Below are 26,832 nucleotides of genomic sequence, written 5' to 3' on the forward strand. Positions count from 1 at the left end.
TCATCTGCCGATTCAAAAGACAAGACATTTTTTTTTGTCTGATAATACTCTGCCCGAGATATGGCAATGGTAGTCAGTACGTGGCGAGACCCGCAGGACGACGTGGCCGGAGCACAGGGCACACAGCCACCCCCGCCTCAGCAAGGACCGCAGCCGCCTTCTGGAGCACCTCTTACCCCGCAGACTCCAGGCCAGCCGGGAGCTCCGGGAACCCCGGCCCAGCCTAACCAACAGAGCCAGCAACAAGGCGAGAAGCAGCAGCAACACATCGAGTGCGTGGTGTGCGGGGACAAATCGAGCGGCAAGCACTACGGCCAGTTCACCTGCGAGGGCTGTAAGAGTTTCTTTAAGAGAAGTGTGCGCAGAAACTTGACGTACACATGTCGTGCCAACAGGAACTGCCCCATAGACCAACACCATCGCAATCAGTGTCAGTACTGTCGCCTGAAAAAATGCCTCAAAGTCGGCATGAGACGGGAAGGTATTGAGAATTCATTTATTTAAAATGTTTGAGCTACTATAGCCAGCCCCTTACTTCCCACTCCCCCCAACCCCCACCCTGCAGAAAAGAGCTCTCACTTCCATTCCATAAAGTTGTTCTGTGTTGTTGAACGCCAGTTAAAATGAATTGCTAGTGCCTCTCTGTACTTTGCAGAGTGCTTGGGGCCGAGAAAGTCGTATGTGTTCTTGTAAACGTTATTTTTTTTTCTTTGATTTCAGTGTGTGTGTTTGAGAGAGAGAGAAAGACTGTATGTGTGTGTGTGTGTGTGTGTCTGTCTGTTTGAAAATAGTCAGATGAGGACTAACCGTAGAAAGCGTGCTTTGATTGCAATCTAATTTGAAAAATGTGTTATGCTACACATGAAACTTCTCATGAAAAGAGGGGAGGGTATTGAGAATGCACGGTGCAAGTTGGAGCAGTTTGCAGAGTAAAGTCCAGATAGTAAAATAAATCAGCCATTGTTGTAAAATATTCAATCAGTTTTTGCATGCTTTAGGGAAATGTCATAGTAAAATGGCATAGCAGTAATGGGTTTAAAATGTGCAGTCTGGCTTTAAAACATGTTGTACAGTCGGTGGGAATTAAAATAAAAATTATAGTGTATGTACAAGCTATTGTTGTTTGTAAATGGCTAGGGGTGTGTATTGTATGCAAACTGTCTGAAAATGTGGTAAGATTCAGGTTTCAATATCTGTAGTCTGTTCTTTTCGCACTGCAGCAGTCCAAAGGGGAAGAATGCCACCTACACAACCGACTCCAGGCCAGTTCGCCTTGACAAACGGAGATCCACTCAACTGCCATTCCTATTTATCGGGATATATCTCCCTGTTACTGCGGGCCGAGCCCTACCCGACCTCCCGCTACGGCAGTCAGTGCATGCAACCGAACAATATCATGGGCATTGAGAACATTTGTGAACTGGCCGCTCGGCTGCTCTTCAGCGCCGTGGAATGGGCGAGGAATATTCCTTTCTTCCCGGATCTGCAGATCACGGACCAGGTAGCCCTGCTGAGGCTGACCTGGAGCGAGTTGTTTGTTCTGAACGCTGCCCAGTGCTCCATGCCTCTTCATGTGGCTCCTCTCTTAGCCGCCGCTGGGCTGCACGCGTCCCCTATGTCTGCAGACAGGGTCGTTGCTTTCATGGATCACATAAGGATCTTCCAGGAGCAGGTCGAGAAACTCAAAGCTTTGCATGTCGACTCGGCAGAGTACAGCTGCTTAAAGGCTATCGTCCTCTTCACTTCAGGTAGGAATATATTCATTCCAGAATATGGCTGATCTGTAATCAGAACAGCCATGATATCAGATCTGAGTAAGCATGCAGTCATATACTCAGCTCTCATCTAAATGTAGTGTCATGTATGCTTTCTATAATATCGACATTAAACTAGACAGGGCGAGAATGCCTTTATATTTTAGCACAATGTTAGTTTTAAAATATGAAAATATTTAGTGAAAAAATACATTTAGTCACTAGTGATGATTTTGTCTTAAAGGCGGTTACTATACATTTTACATGCCTATCGCAATAGTTATGTAAAATTACGTGCAAATGAAAATCTGGGGAGCGATTAAAATATAGCTATGTTTTGACATTTTACAAACATTATAGGCTCTGTCGAATGTCCCTCATACTATGTGCAGAATTGCTGCATTTAAGTTGCAACAGGAGCGCAAGCATTCATCTGGGCTGAGTATAAAGCTTTCAGGGATTGATATCAGGAAACAGAAATTTTTAGTTTATGTGGGAAAGCGGTTCACAATCCTTTCCTTGTTGTCTTAGGGTGATCTGGGTATCCAGAGGACTCCCTGGACCCCTTCCAATGCTTGGGTCGTGACCCAAGCTTCCTTTTCTATATTATTGCTTCACACATTAAAAAAAAGATGCTTTTCCATCACGTCCTTTTCAAAAAAAAAATTTTAAAAAACTAATCAAATTAGAAGCGAACATTTTGTTAGTGGGAAAAATCCAGGCATTTGAGTTTAAGTGGGGGTGACGTGTTGTGTGTTTGCTTTAAGTTATCACATGCCAGTTTTTATGAAGTAGTATTTTTCTTAGACTTTTTTAATACTTGAATTACTAACCAACTTGGAAATACTTTTAAATATTGTGCGGTTTATTTTGTTTGTTCAGTCTACTTGATCCTACTCAACCAAGAGCAATCGATGACATTACCATAGCAGTTAATTTATTACTATTTGTAAAATGTCAGGCCTTGTGTGCAGCGAAGCAAACTCACTGTTTTGTGAGCACTTTGGTGTTACACGCTATTGGAAGGAAAATATATACGCATAGATGTATAACGTTGCTCGCCGAAGATGGCCAAACCTGGTTTAAGTTTAGAAAACCCCAAAGTATTATATAAAATGTGGTTGCGAATGGTTGTTGTATCTATGCTTTGTGTTTGCTTTGATGCCTATAATAATATGCGTCTGTTGGGCTGGGTTTAGAGCATTGCAAGATGCAATGGCTAGGTCAGGTCACAACCTATGCTCTCTAATTAAAGGTCCTATGCAAGTATGGGTGTAATTTATTTAATCCTACACTTTTTTTTCTAATATATTTCTTTTTTCACTCTTTTCTTTGTGCCCATTTCCTTAATGAAGATGCTTGTGGCTTGTCTGATGTGGCCCATATAGAAAGCTTACAGGAGAAATCGCAATGTGCTCTGGAGGAATATGTTCGCAGCCAGTATCCGAACCAACCGACCCGCTTTGGGAAGCTTTTACTTCGTCTCCCTTCTCTTCGCACCGTCTCATCTTCTGTCATCGAGCAATTATTCTTCGTCCGTTTGGTAGGTAAAACCCCCATAGAAACTCTGATCCGTGATATGTTGCTATCTGGGAGCAGCTTCAACTGGCCTTACATGTCGATTCAATAAATAGAAGGGGGAGGAAAAAGGCAAGTGACATTATTTTGCAAATTCCTTCTGTAATGGGAGGAAATAAAAGGCTGTTACAAGTTTACCTATGTGACACACAAAAAATGAAGAGAGGGAAGAAAAAAGAGGACTGTGGATTTCAATGACTGTACACGAACTTAGAAAAAACGCGTTCAAAAACTCTCCTGTGTCGTTCAGAACAACTTGCTACTTATCATTTTTGTAACAAAAGGAAATTAGTCTTTTATTTTGGTTTATTTTGTAAACTTTTGAGAAATATCGATATAAAGATAAGTGCATTTAAACAAGAATTTCAAAATTAGGAGGAAAGAAAATAACATTTTCCAAATTATTATAAATTGTCCTGTGTCTATGTATCTATAGCTGTTTTGTATTTTTCCTGGTTTCAAACCAGTCTCCTCTGTGATTCTCTACTAATAATTTTGATATAACCATTGCTTCTTATCAGATACGGTGTATCACGTAAATATGTTCTGCAAGAATTAAAACTGAATCCACTAAAACGTTAGACGAAAGGTTTTATTGACAGGATTGAAACTTAATGCTGGAAACGCACTTATAGTGTTCACTCATAAGACGTTTAATTTTGGGGAAATGGACGGCAGACTTATATTAAATGATACACACTTGTAATTTAAAAATCCATTGTTGAAAACTCGTTAATATTGACATGTGGAGGGGGCGGGGTGGGGGGGAAGGACTACATTGTTCGTATATTTCTGAAGCAGAAATATTTTATGTGTCCAAGACACAGAACAATTTTGTTTCATTAAATTTAAGAACATTTTAGTGATCTGAATGTGGCTCCATTTAGTTCCTGTTGCAGTATAGAGTCCGACCAGGCTCCAAAAAGAACGCCTGTTTGTATATTTCCGACCCATTTGTAACAATTATCAACCCGTTGCCCTTTTAAAGGAAAAATAACGCCACAATTTCTTTTCTTGGATTCAGCATGGAACTCTATGTCGGCACTTACTATTTGACATGTGGTTAATTAAGTATCTAGAGTTTACAGTCGTGTGTACAAACTGAAGGTTTTTTTTAAAGTGCAACATTTCTGTACTGTAAGAGTTATGATTGGATTGTTTGGTCAGTCCTGTGTGTTATATTCAAGAAAAATGAAAGTGTTCGGAGATTATAATATTATTTGATATATGGAACTTTTTCGCTGTTACAACTGTATGTTCACCCAAGGAAAAAAATCTCATTACAATGGTCAAACACCGCAGTTTACTGGAGTCATTACAACTCGTGGATTATTTGTCTTATTTACTCAATATACCTGTATAGTTTACTACCACTGTCTGTAGTAGTGGGCAAACCACATGCTCTTTCAATGAAAGGATAAACCGTGGACTCATGCTGCTCCTTGTCTTTTGGGTTTAGCAGTGACACCTTAAAGAAACAGTCGAACAACCCCAATATGAGACGCCGTTCTCCTCCCCTTTTAAATTCAAAATGCCATAGGGATTTTGACCACCGACCCTTATTTAGTTCTAACTTAAGTGCCTGTGCAACCAATGTACATTAGACAGGTGTTAGGAAGCATGGATCATTATGTGTTTTAATGGTCAAGTTTTTGTTTTGAAGCTTATTGTGTCTAAAGTTCACGCACAGAACACACTTAAACAAGCAATTGCTACTAGGAACAGTGTTGATTGTAAATAAAATATATTAAATGAGATTTATTCAAAAAGTATGTCTGGAAAAATGTGGTTGCCAATTTTTGTTATTGGAAGTTCTTCAAACTGAGGATGATGTGACTGACGTTTGATGTGTAGCACTATAAGTGAGCCTGATTTAATGTATATAAATATAAATTCATTTGATTTTTTTATATATGGGAATAGACTGTGAGAGCATGGCCACAGGTCGCTAACACATTTTACATTTGTTACATACATGTAAATGTTGGATTGTATAGAGGTTATACATTTTGGCGATTGTTTGCCTTCAGTGCTCCCATATTACCCTTGTACTAAAAGCAAAACACAAAAAAAAACAGAGCGAGCTGGTTTGAGTTGGCCAAGCCATTTGTTCCAAGCTTTTCTGGTAGTGCTGCTACCTACACTGCAGTGTGAAAACTTGCATTTTTGTCCCTTTTACAAAAAAAAAGACAAAAAAAACTTTTTTTGTGTGTGTGGCTATCCGGCCACATACTACATCTTGTTGTGGTCGCACACAAAAAAGAATCATTTTGTATAGTTGATGGAACAGTGATCTTTACCTGTTGTAGAGACAGATCTGGACCAGAAATGATGTATGGTTGTGATTATTAACACGTTTGCAGCTGACCCACGTTTTTTTTAACTTCAGGGTATTGCTACGCTGTTCTAACTTATAGATCGAGCCTTTTCAGATGTTTTTTTTATTGCAAGTAATATGTGTATGGAGTTACTACGCCAGACTCCTGTTTGTGTTAGCTATTGTATACAGCGTTTTTGTTGTAAATTGTTCTTGGTATTAAATTATAATTTATGGCTTTGAATCGAAGGCTCTCACTGTTTTATTCCCAATTTTCTCAATTTAAATATTGATTAACCGAGGCCTTGATCATAACCAACTGCTATACATAATGTTGTGAATACATAGTATGAAACTACCACTGTGTAGCAAAGTTTGATTGCAGGATTAAAATGTTTTACGTTTTGTTTAGGTTAGTTTATAAATACTAACACCCGTTCTCCTCCCCCTCCCCGCGCCCCACCCACTCCAAAAGTTGCCCCCATTCTAGCTGCGTTAGAACAATAAAATTAACCCGGGGGTGAAACTGACAAAAGGGATTGAAATTGACGAGCTTGTCCTTTAACTGGCGAGATCTGAGGCTGTTGAAATATGGTGACGCTCGCCTGAAGTGCCCATTTATTTTTCCTGCGGCTTTTTTTTATCTGATCTTACTTCGCATTTCGGTGCTAGGGGTTAAAAGAAACCAGTCAAACATGATCTGCAAGCTTGCATGGCTCCGGCGTGCCGCCCAATCTTCCTCTCTCTCTCTCTCTCTTTCTCTCAAACACTTTTTTTCTCTCTCGCAGCGAGTGAAGGGAGGTCTGTGCAATATGACTTCACTCGGCAGTCTCAGCAACCCAAGTGTGATTGCCTTTCACCGCTAATGACCAAATTTTGAGGGTGGGGGGAGAGGCTATCAGATCATGTTTTACAACGCGGCTTGGCGATGTTCAAACAGCAACAATAACAAAACAGAAAGCGCAGTTGAGAGGGTATAATTCAATATTGCACGATCTGCACTGCACCAAATCCAGTGCGATTTCTGAAGGTGCCTTTATTTTCTCTGAAATGGAAGGACGCGGTTGCTATGTTGCAGAAAGTTTTGTGCATTCGGTGTGTCTTTAATGGGAGTTTTATTTTGGGGAGAGGAGGGTTGGAGGTTGATGTGGGGTGCAGTTGTAACCAGAGACCGTGTGTGTGAAAGTATGTGTTCAGCCGGCTGGGTTTAGTGTCCTGTTAGCAAGCCAACATGGCGGCGTGTAATATGTTGCCGAGCCCAAGCAAGCTGTAATAGGAAACACATTTCAAACCCTTTTTTTGCCATTCGTCTACAGAGCGGCTCCAATAAAACGATTAGCAGCAGGATCTATGTACCGGCTTATTTATTTATTCCTTTGCAATCGCAGGCGAGGGCGATCCAAGGGGAAGGGGCTAGGGGTGGGGGGTGGGAGGTATAGTGTTGGTAGTGGTGAAGGAGGAATCTCGGGTCTGAAAGTGCAGTTGTCTTTTTTTTTCCGCTGAAGCCACTAGATTTTATTCCTTGAAAACAGTCCTCGACACACACACACACACACACGCACAGAGAGAGAGAGAGAGAGAAAGGCCTCGGCGTTTCACGCAATCCCATTGTGGTTTGTCATTTAAATATGCAAAAACAACAACTCGCCCATCCTCTCAAGGCAATCGTCTTTTACAGGGGGGGCCGTTTACTAGCCGCAACACACACTGTTACAAAATAGCAAGTGTCTCTTTGCAAAGGCAGTTGTCTCTCTACCAAATCTATTTACATTGCTCCGCTCCACATAACATGCTCTCTCTCCCTTGCCCCTCTGTTTCAAATTCGGGTTTGGTGGCGAAGAGCGAATGGGTTAAATTCAGGCCGGTGCTGCTCAGCTTTCCTGGTGTGAGGGCAAAACTCAGACCCCAAAGTGCGAGTGATTTAAACAAAGTTTGCACTCGCTGTGCTATCGACTTCGGTAACGAGGGCGGGGGGGGGGGGGGCGTTGAATGTATTTACAGCCTTCGAGACGCAGACACGCTCAGAATCTTAAAACCTTGCACGCATTTATTTATTTAAACTAGGCTGAAAGTTGCTTCAGACGATTCTCTCACCACCCCCTCCTCCCACCACCCCATTTTCTCGAATTTCAAAGCCTCCCTACTGCGCTGTTACCTAATTAATGGTGAAACGCAACTAAAGCTAATTACTCAATAATTTTAAAGCAGTTAAGGCTGGGCGTTGGTAGTAACAAGATTCGAGTTGGTGAAGAAAAAAAGTTTGTGTGGCTGTTAAGCTCATTCAATATAATATGTATATATTTTAAAAGGTATCGCTTGAATATTCTTTAAAGATCAGGTTTCGAAAAGGGTTTTCTTTAATTTAATTTTAAAACACTAAACGCAGGAGAATATGTGTGGTGTCTTTCAAAATTTGAGTTTACATATATATTCCAATGCAAAATTAATTTTAATCCAGCTTTCAACTCAAAGATGATTGCCATTATATTCTCAACCTCAAAGGGACTGGGGATGCAATTTTGCAACAATTTGTATCATGGTTCTGGTGGGCTGATTTCAGTTGACAACGCGTGTGCTGGGTTTGAACTCTATAATTTGCTCTTATGTCCCGGCATTAGGAGCGTACAGCGAACTAATGAGCGCTTGCTTCTCCGAATGTCACATTTATTTATTTTCTTCTGCAGAAAGTTTGAGGAAAAGCGGTGGGCTTGCACAAAGTCCCGAACCTTCCTGGTAAAGCACCGGACACATCCACACACACACACACACACACGCACTCCATTCCTCGAGGAAGAATTTTTCAAAAAGGTGTAATCTGGAATGGTGTAGCGTTCTGCCAATTTTTATAAAAATGGAAGTTTGACCAATAATCGTGTAAGCATGGAACTACACCCACACACATACACACACACTTGCAGCCAGCCTTCATATGTGTAGACTTTTAATACTGACATTGCAACAAGAGGAACGAATAATGGACAAACAGAGCTGTCTGGATTTTAAATAAAGTGCAATTCTTCAAGAAACCTTCTGTTTCGGCTTGCAGCGATGGCAACATACCGCTAGCTAGGATTTCAGTACATCTTGTACAAGTTCTTTTTTTCTCTTTGCTTCCTTCCCCTCCCCACCCCAACCCCAAACCCCTTTCCCTCCTCCCCGGGAGGTTGCCCATCTTCAGTAGTTTTACCTTTTGAGAGGAGATGGCATAGATCTCTTGGCAATAGAAGTGTTATTGATTCCATTATTAAGACGCAAGCAGACACACGCATTTTGCGTCCTTAAGAACTGGCGTTAAGTTTATTTTTTTTTAAATTGAGAGCCGTAAACTGCAGTAGAAGGGGAACATTGGGCGCTACAATTCTCGGCCTTTTTTTTAAATCTGAGCACTCAGATGCTATCCCACCTGAGGTGTGTGATTGAAAACGACTCTTCCGTCGTGCCAAAAGAGGCTGTTCATTCATATCCCTATATATATCTGTTAGCAGTTTGATGCGGTGAAGCACTTTTTGGAAGCAAGATAACCCGATTACCACTGACCTGTGCCTTTGATACTCCAATTCTAAGTTTATGTAATCAGACTCCCCACGCTCTTTCTAAAGTCTTTTAATAAATGTCTATTAAAACGCCACAAAAACGGGATAAATTTACTGTAGCTGCCGCTTTACAGGAAATAAATGCTAATGATGGATTTACCACCAGGGATTCGCCTTTAACTCCATCAGACTGCTGTTCGCGGCCCAGTCCTCTACAACTCAAAGCTTCCACACTATTTATTTTCAGTTCAAATTGACATTTCTTCGGAGGGGAATTAATTTATTGACAGCCCCGCGAAATAATGTTTCCCCTCTCTACTCCTCCGATTTTTTTCTCCTTCATAAACGAGTGATTTGCGAATTCCTTTGTGCAAACTTTTTTTGCAGGCTTCATTGAGATGTCTCTGTTCTGCTTGTCTGTCAAGTTATCTCTGTGCACACAAAGAAAGTGCTTCTAAATGGACTTAGTGCTCAGCGTGTGTGCTCTCTAAATGTTAGAAAATTGTGCCATCTACCCGTTATCCACAGAATTGTCACTTAAGGACCTACTTCGAGTTTCAACCACAAGTTAAACACGACAGGAACAGGACTGATTCAAAGTGAAGGAAGGCTATATTATCTTAATACTTGCATTCAGACAGAAGTTAACTGGTTCACTTTATTTCCTCCTGTTTATCATATTAATAATTTGCAGTTGGATTAAACCCGTCCTATCTTACCCACCTGTTAGCCTGAAATTTAGCAACCAATGTTTGAGAACCGTGTAAATTCCATAGATACTTGACACCACTAAAGGCCCAAAGAAAGCAATACTCTTAATACCGCATTTTGCCCCATTATTTTTACGACGGGGCATCACTGATTTGTTTCCTCGGGGACAAACAGGCCCCTGTCTTAAAAAAAAATAAGTCTGGTGTCTTCTGACAGTGAGTAAGGTGTGCACGCACTAACGGAATCATGCACAGTTGCACACACAGGAATACAGTTTGCAGATGTGAGGGGATAAAATCTGCTATACCTACTAAACGAGAATTTAAACAAATCATCCATATATTATCAGAAGTATTTCCCCGTTTCTTTGAATTATAAAATATTTGCTCGGGCACTTGGTTATTTATTCCTCTGATGAGAGGAACTCTCCGACGTAGATTGAATGGTGTCAGACACCAACATCGTTCTGTTTCGCGTAGGGACTGATGTCAATGCATGGACAAGTGCACTGAGCCGAGTACATTAATAAGCTTTGCAACTTCGGTGCTTTCCGGTTTGAGAATTTCGTTGCAAACACCTAGCCACTCGCAGGTTTTCCCCAAGACTGGCTCAAGGGTTTAGGAACCGTTCCTCCAAATTTCACTCGTTATTCCCAACACTTAACTGAAATAAGTCAAAGTTAATAATGAAACAGACACACGGGTTTGGACGGGACTTTACAATCAAATAAGCATTTTTTCTAATTGCTCGACGAGATTATGTGAATGATTCGGAAAGACAGCCTAGGTTGTTAACAAAAGTTGCTGGTTGGTGGGTTGCTGCGTGCTAGAGATGAGGCTGATTATATCATTGCTACGCACCACAAATGAGACGTTCTGGGATCTGAGGGTCAACCATCGATCCCTTCCTATGTAACGAAAGGACGGGTTAATTTTCTCTCATTAGCATTCCCATTGCACCAACCTACAGATTGACAACTAACACATCTGCTCTATGCTTATTTTTTTTAAATAACGCCTTTCCCAAATCACAAAACACGAGTCTTATCTGTTTTTGTGTGTAGTCTTTTATACCGTGGAAAAAAACGCACTAAAACACCCGATCATTCCCCCTCTTTCCAGTCAAGCATTTGTCTCAATTCCACCTTTTTTTTTGTTTTATTATTTCTTTTTCGCCCCTTTTCTCTGCCCTCCATCTTCGACGTCCAACCACATTCTGTCTTCTCCTCACACCCTCACCCTTCCTCTCTCTCTATAACCCAGCGCCTTGATGTTTTGTTTGCCCTGTGAAATAGACGAGGTTTCGTCGGCACCAAAGTGGCAAAGTTCAGATTGAGGGAGAGGGTGAGAGAGAGAGAAAAAAAATCTCCATCCAGACGAACAAAAGGATGCCTGGGCTTGGAAACTATAGCATGGATATGAAAACCGCAGTTTCGACTGGTGTGTGTATGCGTGTGTGCGTGTGTCTGTGTGTGTCTGTATGTGTGTGTGTGTCTGCGTGTATTTTAAAGGTTTCTTTGAACTGCCTTTGTGCTGAGTCGGCGCTGCTTCTTGCCAATGCAAGTCACGGTCATACGAACTTTGTGTTAACCTTTTATGTCGAATGAATCTTTTCATTTGGAAAGCCATAAATCTCATTCCGTAGCTCCTTTTGTGCAGCGCACTACGACTTAGTAAGCCAAGTGTGCGTTCAACAACAACAACAAAAAAAGTAGGAAAACAAAAAAAAGTTGCAACCGATAGAGAGTATAACTTTAAAAGCAAACAAACACAATCAGATTCCAGTGTAAAGTGCGGGACTGGCTATTCACAGGAGGAGTCGTGGAAGCAATCGAAGTGGAAACGGAGCGCACACAGTCACAGTAAGCAAGCTATTTTCTAAAAACCTCCTTCAAGGTTTACATGGAGACGATGATTTATCGTTTCGAAACGGTCATTATTTTGGTGAATTTCAAGTAGTTAGGACCTGCTGTGAGTTGAGCCGAGTGGTTAGAAACGGGACGAAGGACTGTGAGGATGTGTGAGAGAGAGTTACAGCAAATAGGAAATACTTAAATAAATGGTCATTTGAAAAGCATGCTTGTAAACCAGGTGAACAGCTACACGCACACGCAAAAAAAAAAGGAATCTTTTAGCTGAAGTTTATGTCGAACTGTCAGCAATTGGGGAGGGGGGTGGATTGGGGGAAGAGCCTGTAAATGCTGTGCATGCGCGAGAAGGGATGAGTAGATAGAGAGAGAGAGAGCGCGGGGGAGAGAAAGTTTTATCATTAAAGGTCTGGCCTGCAAAACTCTCCGACTCCAAATGGAAATATCAGGATCCCATTAAACCATGACTGTTAGATTGGTTATTCCCGTACTGTGATGAGTTTGTGTGTTTTATTCTTGTAAGTGAGTCTTTTTTTGTGTGTGGGGCGGATTTGGTTTTATTTTAAAACTTATCATTGAGTTATTGGTGTGTGATTGCCCGTCAGTTCCGTACGTTTGGAACCTTTTGTAATACTTTTAAGCATAAAAAAATGTTATTTAGACTGCGTGTGGACTATCCGTTGCTTCGTCCGGTATTCCAATCACTATCTATTTGTTCCCCTTTCCCTCCCTTTTTATTCATCTCTCTCTCCTCCTTTGCTTTCTTCTCTTTCTTTTCCTACCTGCGAACGTTTCATTATTAATACGTTCTCCCAGTCCACAGTTACAACACCTCCCCCCACCCCCATCCCTCCTCCCACCATCACCACTCCCGCCCTAGTTGAATCTTTCTATCATTGGGCATCATTGCGGGACAGCTGTGTTTATCACTATCGGTACAGGAGGGATCATTCGTCTCTCAGTCTTCCGCTCAGAGCGTTATTAATTGCCACTACAATGCTGGTGATTTTTAACTAATAACAAAGTTGTAAATTAACGCGTTCCTTCAAATATTACTAATTTGTCAACACTGATTGATTTGACTCATACTCCGCTGGTTGGATAGTGTTGCAACCACGATATTGACTGTGTGACTATTAATGCAGACTGGCAGCTTTCTGTGAGGGCAAACTTAATGAAACAATTTTTTGTTGTTATTGCTGTTGTTAGTGGAATTATCACTGCAACCTTTACTTAAAAAGCAATCGCAGAGTTTAAAAAATGCTGTTGCAACTGAGTGTGTTCTGCCTGTCTGTCCACTACAGTGAGTGGTACAGTACAGCATCTATTAGAGTCCCATATTTATTTGTTCAAGTCAACATTTTCATAGATACTTCACACGTCACTCGCCTTGATCAACGTACCTTCCAATCTGTTAATTATTTTAAGAAATCACCCGAGGTGCAGTGCCGAGGTGCTCATGCTTCAATACGGCATGTAGAACACCTGGAAGTCAAGAGAATACTGTTAAACTTCGACCTCTGGTCCTCTGGTTTTTTTTTCTCTTTCGGGATAAAGCCGGAGAGAGAGCGATTTCAATCGTCTCAAAGGATGGTTAAAAAGCCTGAAAGAATAGCTCGCTCTGATGATGAACTTACTGCCAGCGTTAAGCCTTTAAGCCCTTTGGTGGATTCTGACACTTTTCTATTGGAAAACAGTAACTAAGATTTGCAAAGTTCCCTCGTTCTATGAACATCTATTGTTTCATCCTGTTTCCAGCGGCCTCACTAGGTTCTGACAATCTATTATTTATATACATTTGTAGTGTATCCATTTTTATTCCTGATTGCTTTAAAACTAAATATAGGAATTCCAGCTCACACGAATTTGGTGATCCTGCCGTATTAAGTAGAAACAAGCAGCAGTCTATTTTATTTACTTTGTCAATCTCCAGATTAAAAGTACAAACATGCTGTGCGAAACTAACTTTCTGCAGAAATTAAATTTAAATGGAAGTTGCAACCTCAATGGGACCTATGTATATATATATATGAGGAATTCAATCTACCGAGTATTGTGACTCGTCTTTAAATAGGTTGTATTTGTGTGCATGAAACCTTTGTCTGGGTTTAGGAGCAAAGCTTTTCAAGCAGACCTAGCGATAGTTCAGGGTCACTGGCAATTTACTGTCCCATTACTTTAAAGCCTGGCACCCCGAAACTATTCAAGAAATAAGAAAATTGGAACGACTTCTAAATACTACCTTGACGATCTTCTCTCATATAACCTGCTGAAGAATTCGGTTCATTTGAACGGAAATTATATCGAGACATTTCAGAGACACAAATGGCGTTTATTGGGCGTTCACAGTATGAATGGAATATCTGGCTATGTCATGTAGCAGAACTCACACAAAGTGCACTTCAACAGTAAACATTTTTTTTCAAAGGCATGAATCAGGGAAACATGTTTAAGTCTTTGTAATAAAGGTGCTATAAAATGTGTTTCAGCGAGTTGCTGTTGCATTCTTTGCACTTCATGTGCAACTGGCTATATAACACCAAGGAAAAGTCGGCTTCAGAAACATGTATTGGTCTAAATGATGTCCTGATTTATCGAGGCAAATTTATTTATTATTAAAACCAGAATCCTTAAGCACAAGAACAGCTTTAAAGGACTCGTCTACTTCTGAATGATCTGGTTCGTTTCTCCGTCTTGGTTTAGTACTGAGGAGTAAAAAAAATCATACATCAGACCCAGCAGAAAGTTTAGACTTCTATTATCATTAGCCTGAGAGTCTAATGATAAGGAATCATATGTGAAGTAGCAAGGAGTTAATCCTTATATCATCAACTCAAATTTGGTTATTAAATCGGTGGCCAGCAATAATTTATTTACAGAGTGAGTCACATATCTTGTCTCTTGATGACATCTTCTTCGCCCACATCTGTTTACTGCCTCCCAATAACAAGCAGAATCTGTAAAACGTTTTTTTTCCCTCCAAGTAAGTCACACTGAAGTCTTCGCGGATTTCTGTTTTACAGATTACGTACAATATAATCTTCAGTAAAATCATTGCCAAAATATGCAGAATACTTATTAGAAAGTGTGACAAGCCGTGAAAGTGTGGAAGTGCATCTGCTGGTGCCTTGATTGTAGAATCACAATTAAATACATTTCATATTTCCAAGTTCTAATTGAAAATTGCATGTTAACTACAGCAACCAAATGGGGCTGAAATTATATCTGCGATTCTCCCGAATTATAAAAAAAGGATTATGTTACAATGAAGTACCAAATTAATTTGGTACAGTTAACCGATACTAATTCCCAAAAATAGCCATTACTACAGATCTTGATAAGTATTGCAGAATAGGAAAGAAAAACAGGCGGTCATTGAAATCACTGAATGCCCTTTCTAATTAGCACCAGTGCTATAAGGTTATATTTAAAACATTTAGCCCCCAGTACAGTATTACTTATCGTAGCTTTAGACGGACACGCTGGTTTTTAAGGCTCAAGCAGAGACTAATATTTACGTGTATATTTGTAGTCATTTTTTTGGCAATACAAAATCTGATTCGATTGTTAGGCAGATCATTTTATTGTATCAATACCTCACCAGGCACGATTTCTAAGCGATTAAAAAATGGCGCTCTGTGGCAGGTTATCAACTGCCGCCATTCTGTGGACGCGGATAAGTGGGACTGTTTATTAGAAGTATTAATAAATAATTCCGGCTAGCATTGTTCGGTGTTTTTATCGTTATTCTCAGATTTTATTAAGACGAAACAAAAAAAAACTGCGTTGGAATTAAAGCTGGTGGAACAACATGTATCTGCCGAGCAGTTAAAAACAATTTCATTTATTGGTTATTATGCCACTCTGCCGATATATCAAGGAAATAGTCAGGGCAGGTTATTTGCTTTGATAAATTGACCGCGCTGAGCAGCTACCCCAGTAGACTGGCCTACATAGTTTCAGCATAATCAATGATAGCGGAGATATATTTAATATCCCACAACATATTGATCTTAGATACTGCATGCATTATATTTGTTCCTGTAGAATGATTTTTTTTAGTGCTTTGTATTGATGCACGTACTCTATGTATATCTGGAATCTCGGTTCATCTTCTAGATGTCCATTGGATTGACCCCACAGCTCCGATCCTTCTCCAATATGACGTTCAAATAGACACATGCACCTTAGTGCTTTGTCTGTTTGTGTTTTAATATGGATCCCTTTTTAATTTATGATCTGCCCCCTCTCCCCAAAGATCCGACGATTAAACCGCGCTCAGAGTGAGTAGATTAAAGCGGATCTGAGATTGGAATCCTGGCCCAGCACGTGACTCTGAACAATTGAATTCATTACAATATCAAGACAATCAAACATAAACCAAGTCTTATTAAAATATCGAACATACTGCATTTATTTGAATAGGTAAAGAACAAATGACTGAGATCGGGCTGCTATATTGTGTGATTAATATTTCATATCATTATAGTACATTGTTCAATATATTATTGAAATAACATGCTTAGATATTTGTTTTAGAGCTAGATACCACGGCATTGTGTTTGTTAATCAGCACACGCATGATAAAAAATAGGGTGGATGGGAGTCAGGAAATTTGCAACATATTTGGTACAGCAGAGGGAAACAGTGATGCCAAAGTTCTAACGCTTGCATCTTCTGAAACTGTACGGTGAGAAAACTGATTTGTACAAAGATTAATGTATAAAAAATGTCCTCCGAAATGGACTTAATACACTTTGCTGTTGTAGTTCTATAAGAACAATGATACACACGCATAACCGCAGTGGGCCAAATTCGCTCGATTATTCCATTAAATACTTCACGAATTAGAAATAGACTTCAGGAGCGTTCCTAGAATGAATCCCAAGGCTAAATATATACAGGTTTATCAGAAAAAGAACTCCAATATAATTTGCATTAATACAACAGAGGGATTTTTATCAGTATGATAAAGAATTGGAACAGAGTCCTCATTTCCTCTCAGATAAACAACACCTGAAGAGATGTCCAGAAAGTAGTTCCGCCCTCTGTTCATTATTACAAATGTTTCCATACTCTCCAACACCTAGAAATGAATTCAAATGCTCCTTTCTAATAAAACGATGGTCGATGATTTACAACCTACACAACCATGTCCGGCTAGATTTAATAAGTCCCCAACTCTAATAAGTGTCGATTTTGCAATGAATTCGGTTCTGCCTTTTTAATTTTGCACTGTCAAAATATAAAATCTCTTGATTCTACTGTATTAAATATCATATGAATTGTTCGGAAACTTGATGCACAAAAAGGGCCTGACTGATATTCTGTATCTGGTACTTTAAAAATGACAAATGTCTTGTCAAATGTAGAAAATCTATTCCATCTGGATCTCCACAATTACTCATTCAGTGAAATGCGGCTGGAAAGGTCTGACGGCGCGTCACATAAAATAAATTTGTAATGTAATAGCAAAAACGTAGGGATAATTTGCTGCTAATCGTCTTGTAGCATGGTGCTGGAGAGGAAATCAGCTGGATAAAGAGTGCGACAGGGTTTGAAAAGAAGAGGAAAAAGTTTATAATTAGTGTTGAGACAAAAAGCATCATATTTTAAAAAATCTTTATGTTGGAGTGCTATATGTTTCTTGCTTTATAGTCCAGGGAGAGTTGGATAAGTGCCTGACCACTGAATTAATAATGGCCAGTTTCTCGGCTGCCTGTTCTGTTGGAGCCGGGTTTTATACTGTAATCATTAGCAGCCCCTCTGGCTACATGTTTTGCATCGGTGTAACACTATGACACAGTTGTAATACAAACTCCTCAGTCTTGCTTTGCATTTTGTGGCAGGAAGTTTAACAGCCAGTAGAATTCATCCTCACTCTCTAGTTTAAATGGTAATCGTAAAAACTCCGACCGACTGTAATATTCAGATATGAAAAATAAAATATGGTATATTCATCAAACATTTTTGCCCTATCATCCTTCAATTTGGATTGAGGGATAGAGTGAATTTACGATTCAATACGATGTGTATTTTTCATATTCATTTTTATATCATTTAACATATATTGCTAATGGAATTAATTGGCATTATGTAACTTTGCCATGAGCAGATAAACTACTGAGTGTCCGAGTAAAGCAATATTTTAATGTGAGCGGTTCAGGATCAGCACGTCAAAAAAGATGCTGTTGTCGGTCTCTAATAAAAGGTTCAATAATTTAATGAAAAGTTACAAAGGGTAACGATGTTTATGTCATGTTTGAGAGACTGTTTGATCTGCTCACTGCTTTTGGTGTGCACATCCCACTAATGACAGCGGGGTGGCGCTAATATCTGTGATTTTTCTCCTGTACTTTCAAAATGGTGCAGTACAATCAAGCACAAAAGAATTTTACATGATTGAATTTGTTTGGGGGGGGGCGGAGGCGGGAGGGGGGCGGGGGCAGGGGGTTCATAAAATATGACAAAATTCCACACAGATTTTGTGGATTTTTATAAAATAAAATTGTCCCGAGCTACAGACAATTTCAGTACTAACATTTCAGACGGTGACTGCTGCAGAAGAGTTTTGCAGAGTAAAAGTTTTTTTTAAAAAAAATTGTTGAAATAAATACTGCAGCGCAGCGAAACCGATGTGTTGCACGAAGGGGTTCCCTTAATATGATACTGTTTGTCAATTATCTTTATTTCAAATGCGGAGTAACTAACAAACTATGGCGTTTCCGAATTTAGTTAGATTATAATTTTGATTTTGCTTTAAAAAAGAATACAAACCTTTCTTTAATAACTGTGCAGAACCTTTACGTGTAATGATTGACTTTGCTTTTTTGCCCCTTTCAGTTCACAGAATCAAATCAGCTATAAGGTATTGGAGAAAATAAACATATGTTAAACTGTAGAACAAACCATACATTTAAAATTATTCTTTGATTAGATTCATTGCGAAATATTTTTTGTTTCATGACATTTGTCATATAAGAAAGCATCTAAATATCAAATAAAAGCGATTAACCCCAACGTATTGATTAATTGCGCCCCACAAAGTATCTTTTAAGACCTAATGGTTTACCTCCTTCTTGGCACCCCATTTAGCAACGAAACGATTATTCGGTATTTTTGTGTTATTCTAGAGAAAGTGAGGAAAGTCGGGCAGGTGAAATTTGGTGATTGGAACTTGTAGCAGCTGCCCACAATCAAATACGATTGAGTTCGACTACTGTGTTGATATCATTTAATTCTGAGTTAACATGAAATCTTGGAATATTCATTCATGCCACCCAGGTAAAAGCACATGATAAAGAAAAAACGGACTTTGTCACAGCTAGTATTTATTTAATTCTTTTATTGGTGCAACTTCGTCAATCGTCAACAAACGTGAAACACTTTAATTATGAGCATAGTTTCTCTCAATGGAGAATCGTTTGATTTCAGACTGAGTTCGTGGCATCACACAAAGCCTCCGAATTCGTTTTATTTTGCGGTATAATTATGAAGTTCGAATTTTGCAGTAAACTGACGCTAGCATACGTACAGTTGTCGCCCGTCCACTTTATTCAAAACCCTAGCCTTTTGATTATGTTAGTTTCTTTTATTTTGTGAGATATTATGGATTTGCAGAATAAATTGTTAAGAGTTATTACTCAGTCAGGTACTAGGAGGCGCTGGTTCCTATTCAAAATTATGTACAAAAAAGCACAGTTCTTTGTCTAGGTAGAGTGTTTTGAAGGTGACATCGAATCCGAGGATTAAATTCTTGGGAACGAAAGCCAATGTACCTCTAATTATTAAAAAAAAACGCACCGTCCAGTGTTATTTTAAACCTTATTGGTTGCGGAATTAAATTATCTGTTTTAAAGGGCGTCTTATCAAAATGGCTTTGCTGAATTATCTGCGCATCCTTTCGAAATGCATAAGCAAAATCAAGCTTTAATTTAAAGGATATATTCGCTGCTATGAATTAAAAGCGAGAAAGATAGTGTCTGTTTTTTTTTGTTTTTAAGTGCAAAATAAAATGAATCATATTCATCGGGGTGCTAGTTTCGTTCAATATTATATGTCGAGGATGTTGTTTGTCTTGTGAAATTAAAAGTGACATTCCAACATTAAAATCTCTTAAATGTAATAAGTGAAGTCATACCACGGATTTGTTCGGGGTCTTGATAAATAAACCGGCAAAAGACGCAAAGGCTAATCAATGCAACTATATTTTGTCCACGATGGTTGGGGAACTGATAGATTGTAATTGAAAAGAGCAGATATAAAAGTGGGCGCCATTCTAACCGTACCAAACGAGTAACAGGCAATAAACTATCAACACATGCTATCGTCAAACTTTTGAACATTTCACATTAAGATCCTCAAATTGTTAAATTAAATGTTTCTTTCTTTGTTGAAACAATGAGAAAAGCACCAACAACTGTTCTACACGTTAAAAGTAAAAGATAATGGATGAACTTGCGCAATTTGGTACTGACTTAAAAATCACAACTATTCAACTAGATGTTATGTAGAAAAAAATGTTCGCAGAAATAACATGCGGGAAATGTATTGTCCAAACGCATTGAATATTTGTAAACCCACAAACATAATAGTTTACCGAAAAAAAACCCCTGATCTTCGAATTAACTTTCAACTTGTCGCGTTAAAATAAATTGCAGGTATATACCAAGGATGGGACCGTTGTCATAAATTACAAATCAATCCACTTGTGGTCCGTTATGGGTATGTGTTCCCAGCATAAATTTCATTGAGACTCATAGCCCTCGGTGATTTTTCTAATTTCCTGTTTTCTTATAATCTTTGCAATCGTCAGGTTGTCACCTTCCCCGCATCAATATAATAACGTCCAAAGCAAATCAATTTGTTCTTTGCGTTTTGATCCTTTTTGGAAGCTGACTTCAGGTTATAAAACAGGTTATTTTCTTTGCAGATTTCAAGAAAATGGACATACGGAGAGTTTGCATGTTTTCTCCGCGAAATTATGTCTCACTCTATTTAATTTTACATCACTAATGTGCAAAAAGGTAGTGCTCAGAAAAGCATTTTTAATCATCACTTAGTTTTAAGTTCCAGAATCCAGTGCTGGTAACATTTCTTAAGAATCGATCCAAGACTTAAAAGCAAAATCGCCCCTTTTTTTGCAATGAATGTTTTTGTAATATTATTTACAATAAAATGAATGGCCTGATCAAACGTTTTAAAATATTTCAGCCGTGTGACGCAATCATTGTATTTATTATAAAACTATTATCGTGCAGAATTATGAGCGTTCGCTTGAAGTGTACATCCTCGCGCTAGCTATAATGAAATAAAGACATCAAGATCAAATTCGCAACTTACATTTTTCAAAAAAATCATTGTATTTCATTTTAAAATGATAAACGTGCGGCCATGAATATGATAGATGTGCAAGAGTTTTTTCTTGAAGTTATCTGAACTCATTTATCTGTTGATATTTCTTTCAAAAATGGTCTTGACGGTAAGGTCAATTGGATGACGGCATGGGAAATCATCTTGCACATTGATAATTAAAACTAGGAAGTTATCATGCAGGGCATAGTATTTTTTCCCTCCCGATTCTTTCCCTCTGTGTTGTGATCAACTGATGTGATGTTCAAACAAATCTATAGTATCCAAACAACAATATTGCTTGGAATACCTATGATATTAACTATTAATAAAATTCTCTAATCTAAACTTCTGCACACACGCTAATTGGACTCTAGGAACCTATATGTTCGGTGTTCTTTGTTTGATTGCATCGAGTTTCTGAACACAGCATGAAAATTGGCATTTGTTTTGCTGCGTATGAATGGATTAATTTGCAGATCTGTAAAATAGTATTCACGGAGGGTGGGATGTTATGAAAAGTTAGTGTCTGCTCAGGAAACCCCTCCAAATCCATTTATGAAACATTTCGTTGTTTTCAGTCCTGTAGCGCCGTACTAAGGCTACCGAATTGGCATTATCGAAAAACACACGTTTTAAATCAGGTTTCATGAGTATATTTTAAAGTTTATTGTGGCAGAATCGAAAGTTGTGGTACGAGAGATAGAGGAAGAAACACTTTGTTTAAGGGAGACTTAAAGGGTTTCAGAAACATGCAATTGGCATACGTCAGAGCTGCTTAGGACAAGAGTTTCTACAAAGCACCTGTTGAAGAACCATCTTTGACAAGTTCACTGTTGAATGTATCAATACCTACGCCGAGGCAATCTCTATATTTAGATATATGAAGTCCTTTAAATGATCCAATATCTGTCTATGCAGAAAATTAACGCATTTTTATTGTCTATAGCTGTTAACAGTTAGGTTGCGAACTTTGATCTACGTTAACTGAAATTTTGTACAATAGTTACTTATTTTAAGTAAAAAGAACTCTACTCATCTCGAACGAAAGCATGGAGCATAACTAGCGAAAGTTGGCCCGCATTTTCCACAAACCTATCACGGAACAAATGGAACGTATAACTGCAATGGCATCGAACTAAATATTTCAGCCACTTGATAACTTTCTTGATGTTCCTGGCATTTTATTTCGCAGGTTACCATTTATGTACCCCCGCCTCCTCCCTTCCCCAGTGGTCTAAAATCTAGCAGCCACTTTTAAATGTCAACATTGCGGAAGAGCTGTCAAGATCGACATGACAACTACCTCCTGCTGATTTTTAAGCGAAATTCGAACCTAATCAACATTTCACATCGCTAACAGTTCAATCTCTTTTTTTAAAAAAGAAAAAGCAATAACACTCCACAGATGGCACTGTTACAGGTGCTGGAAGCTTCAGTGTACTCCGCTTGGGAGGAGAAGTTTCAAGTGGGACAGGTACAATAATCCCCCTAAAAAGAGTTTTCTATTAGCTTTGGGCGATGGAAATAGCTCGACAGCTTCCTCCTGCATATAAAAAAAGCCTCAAGAAATTTCAATCAGAATATCCAACACACTTGCTTTAGGATAAACAACGAGGAAGATATAGCTGCAACTGATGTATTGCAGCATCGATTTACTGACCGATTTCCCTTATTCCCGCCGCTCCCCCCACCCCTTCCCAACATACCCCTATTTCCCAAAAGGGAGAACCCTAGAGGGAATGAATTTGTGGATTTATTTTGCACTGTTCAAGTGAATTCAGCCCAATTAGACGCCACGAAAAATCCATCACTTTCGCAAGACCTGAATGACTAAAATGGAAGATTAACATAGAAAAGCAAACACATATGAATGAGGTATGATCATCTCAACCTTAAAAAACCCCCACAAGTTTTGCTAATACAGGATTGCTATGATGTTTTGCATGATAATTCCAATATGGTTCGGTTCATAATAGCACCACACACAGATATTGAGGACTTATAAAAGATTTAGGATACAATAAGTGTTAATATAATGCGAATTCCCCTGCCCTGAGAGAAAAAAATGTTTGGAAATATAGGATTGTAAGAATCGAAATAATTGTTTAAAATTAAGCAGTTCATATAATTTAATACCCTACATCAAAACACATAAAAAGAAGACGAATTTGCGCCCAGGGCCAGTCTACTGAATCATTGTTTTGCTTAATTCTTACTTGAATAATTTTCGTAAAATCTAACAGCAGAAATCAGGGTAAATTGTTGAACCTGATGCAATATCTGTCAAAAGTTTACATCAAAGACACAATATTATTCAGTTACCAGAGAAACTGTCTCCTCAGATAAGAATATCTTAATTACAGCGACACAAAGGTAACGATTGCAAAAAAAAATAAGATTTGAAAGAGAAGCTTTTCGGTCTGTTTCTTTGATGGTTTTCTGTATCGGATCACGATGAAGTTCTGAATCGGGGAAGCCTGAAGTTCGCTGAACTCGGTAGCTAAAAGTAAACAAGTTGTCAGATTGGAATAATCTCTCTTCTTTGGGTTCTGAGAAAATTTCGGCCTCACATTCTTAGATGTAGCTAAATCTACTTTCTCCTCGAGCCGATAGTGGCGTACTTCGTGTCTTGGACAATAATGTGGCAATTGTTAAAGTTTTGTGACCCATAAAATTTCGGGGTTAGTATTCTGGCTATGGCATGTAATTATGCAAAACACTTTTCATAAAGACTTGCCATTCGATCTAATGGCATAGTCTACGGTCCAAAACTATGTGTATGTGTGTGTGCGTTGGGGTTGGGTGGGAGGGGATAGTGATGGTGGCGGGGGGTCATGGCGCTCATGGTGTGTGGGGGGAGGGGGGGGAGGATGTGGGTGGGGAGTGGCGCGGGGCTCACTGATTGCATTCACATAGACTCTTACAGTATATCTACCTGCAAAGTTGCAGGTTCCAGTGAAGGTACCGACTCCCAGTCTGCCTACTTTCATTTAAAGTTCATACTGAATGGACTATATCAGACTGTCCAAATATGCATCTGAGAGCAATCCCTGCTTATTTTGATTTCATGACAGTTATTGATAGCTGTGAGTGATTAGTGAAATCTATGTCCCTCTCTAGTCTGACGGGACATTGACAAGCGCATTGTAAAAGGGACTGACAGCTGAGATTGAATTAGTTGCATTTGTACAAATTTGAGGAACCGATAATCAGGAAATCAAAGGAGAACTATGACATCCGACAGAAATATGGCTGGAAATCACTGATTACTTGGTAGAACTTTCTTTCATCATCAAGGCAAAAAAAAAACAAAGGCTAACGTGTTAAATGCAACCCGACAAGCTGACACATGGACAAAAAAAACGCTATAGCTTATTGACTTTGTGCAGGGAGAGAGAGCGCGCGAGAAGCATTCCAGTATTTTAAAAGGTTTTATAATTATTATCTAAACAGCGACAAATAAGCACAGACATGGGCTCACTTGAAATACTTTGTGATCGATTTTCCATTTTACTGTTTCAATGTCCTTTTTTCCGCCTTAAGGAAAGATTTATATGGCTTCTGCAGAGTATGCTTCAACGTTTTATTGATTAGAATTTTAACGAAAGCCTAGCAGGTAGTTACATCGCAGATTTTGCATTTCAGAGGGAGGACTCTGCAGTAGGTGCCTTTATTGATGAAGGCAAGTTGACTAAATTGGTAGGTTTATTTAAATATTTAACTTTTAACGGAGAAAAATATAATTGTACAACATTTATTGAACAGCGTTTAATATTATTTATCATATATAGTTAGCATGTCGAAATTATGATAGAAGCACCACATGTTACTGTCTAACACTGACAAGAGACTCACTCCGCCCCTGAACTGATTGACCTGCCCCACGGAACTTCCCTGACAGCAAGTGATTTAATTCCATCTTACTTAGTCAGACGCGATAAAAACTAAAATCAAAAAGCTCATGCGATATTTTAGAAGTCCCCATGTTTACTTTCAATTGCGTGATGGAATACCCATCAATTTCTAGGTGCATAATGATTTTGCTGACAGATCCTAATTTTGCGCAATAATGAAGATTTGCCAAGCGCTGTGATGACCATTCATGGATGTTCAATGTAGACGCTTCTCTAACAGATTTTGTAGCAAGGAAGCACTGCCAGAGAGAGAGAGAGAGAAGAGAGAGAGGCAGAAGAGACTGGTTGTCAGGGGTCAGGCAGTCGGAGATTGCTTCTTGAGATCTTTCAAATTTCACACGTTTGAAGGCTTATAGGCTTACTGATTCGTATTTCAAAACAAGATCAGTGGATTCATAATCAAAAAATTGAGGTCTGTAACTGGGCTGCATTTTGATGCACAGAGATGTCTTGTAGGATGAGTGAATTTGGAAAGCACAGTTCTGACACGTCTCTGATCGCTGGTATGACGGGTCTCGCTGAGAAAAGAGGAACTTGCTGTCTGTCTTGTTGCCTCTCGACCATCAAAGCCGGAGTTAGCGGAAATTGGGAATCAAATTAAGTGGTGGTCCAAAATAAATGCCAAATGAGTGCTTTCTTTTTTTTGAGCACGTGTTGTTTGCGAGACTGGCCCCGCGGTACCCCCCCCCCCCCCCCCCACACACACAGTCGTATGTTATTTTTTAAAAAAAGGTATTTCCACACGCTGAGAAAAAGGGTGTGCAACCAAAGGGGAACACAGAACAGCCAGGACAGTTCTAAAGAAGTCATGGTGAGTGACGTTGAAAGCAGCATCTTTGTTTTCAAGCAGCATTCTGCTGGCTCGATCAATGACGTCACATGCTGGAAGCTGCTGCAAGAAAAGTTTGATACAAAAGTGAATTACCCAAATAATTATACCCAGAATATTAAAAATGGATGTCCTCTGCCAAGTTACAAAATTAATACCACATTATAATGAAAAGATAATTATCAGTTGGAAATCTTACGATGCCTGCAGCTCGAAACTATCAAACCAGATACTGTCACTTGCTAATGCTAACGAAAATACTTGGCTGTATACTAACCATTGACAGTACTTTCGCTAAGTACTGAAGGCAAAAAAAACGGTTCGAAGTCAGGCAATCCGCAATAGTCTATAAAAGAAACGTTAATACCCTATTAAAACATTGCAATTTGCTATTTGTTTTATCATTCTCCAACAACCAAATTTCATGTAAAAATATCATTTCGGGGACACTGAGTATTGGAGCTTTAGTTAATCTTTCATGCATCTCTATTAGTGATGGAGATCTATTGCTATTGCAATCTTAATGACTTATTGTGAAATCAAATTGTATGGGGCATTGCTATATATGAAGGATTTAATCCAGCTTCACAAATACACCAAACTAACGACGCGTTTTGGGAAAAGGAAAGAAACGAGATTCATTGTCTTAATTAGTGCTAGGCCAAAAGTCAAGTAAGTTGGCCGGGGGGGGGGGGGGGGGGGGATAGTTGTTTGGAATCGAACGTCTCTTTTTGTAACATTTCATGCGGCAACATGGTATTGTAATAGGGGTGCGGAATTAATAGATAAAAGAACAAGGACCACAGTAGAAACTCCCTTTCAATAGATTTATTAGTTGTTTTGTTTGTAGTTTTGTAAATCAATGAAACTGTAATTAAATGTACATCCTCCCATGTGTGGAAAAAACCCACTTAGCTCAAATGGGCATTTTGTTTCAAAATGACATGAATACTGATGGAAAATGAAATCCAGATT

At 39.1% G+C, this 26,832-nt stretch overlaps 1 protein-coding gene and 1 long non-coding RNA gene across 5 annotated transcripts in view; both read left to right on the plus strand.

The window, feature by feature from the left end:
- The window catches only part of LOC122541047 (COUP transcription factor 2), an 11,026-nt gene extending 5,133 nt beyond the window's left edge, over positions 1–5,893 (plus strand). The window contains exons 1-3 of one of the 4 annotated variants that reach the window (XM_043677541.1): positions 7–481; positions 1,200–1,748; positions 3,110–5,893. In XM_043677541.1, the coding sequence (XP_043533476.1) occupies positions 61–481; positions 1,200–1,748; positions 3,110–3,384 (1,245 nt within the window). In that variant the 5' untranslated portion in view covers positions 7–60 and the 3' untranslated portion in view covers positions 3,385–5,893. Of the gene's footprint in view, positions 1–6; positions 482–1,199; positions 1,749–3,109 lie in introns of those variants that run through there. The other 3 variants (XM_043677542.1, XM_043677543.1, XM_043677544.1) reach the window with 3 other exon arrangements.
- A 5,316-nt stretch (positions 5,894–11,209) lies between these two features.
- LOC122541049 overlaps positions 11,210–26,832 on the plus strand; it is a 28,287-nt gene continuing 12,664 nt past the window's right edge. The window contains exon 1 of the long non-coding RNA XR_006309499.1: positions 11,210–11,754. This is a non-coding gene — a long non-coding RNA (uncharacterized LOC122541049). The remainder of the gene's footprint in view (positions 11,755–26,832) is intronic.

Source organism: Chiloscyllium plagiosum, chromosome 36 (assembly GCF_004010195.1).
Source record: "Chiloscyllium plagiosum isolate BGI_BamShark_2017 chromosome 36, ASM401019v2, whole genome shotgun sequence".
Taxonomy (NCBI): Eukaryota; Metazoa; Chordata; class Chondrichthyes; order Orectolobiformes; family Hemiscylliidae; genus Chiloscyllium; species Chiloscyllium plagiosum.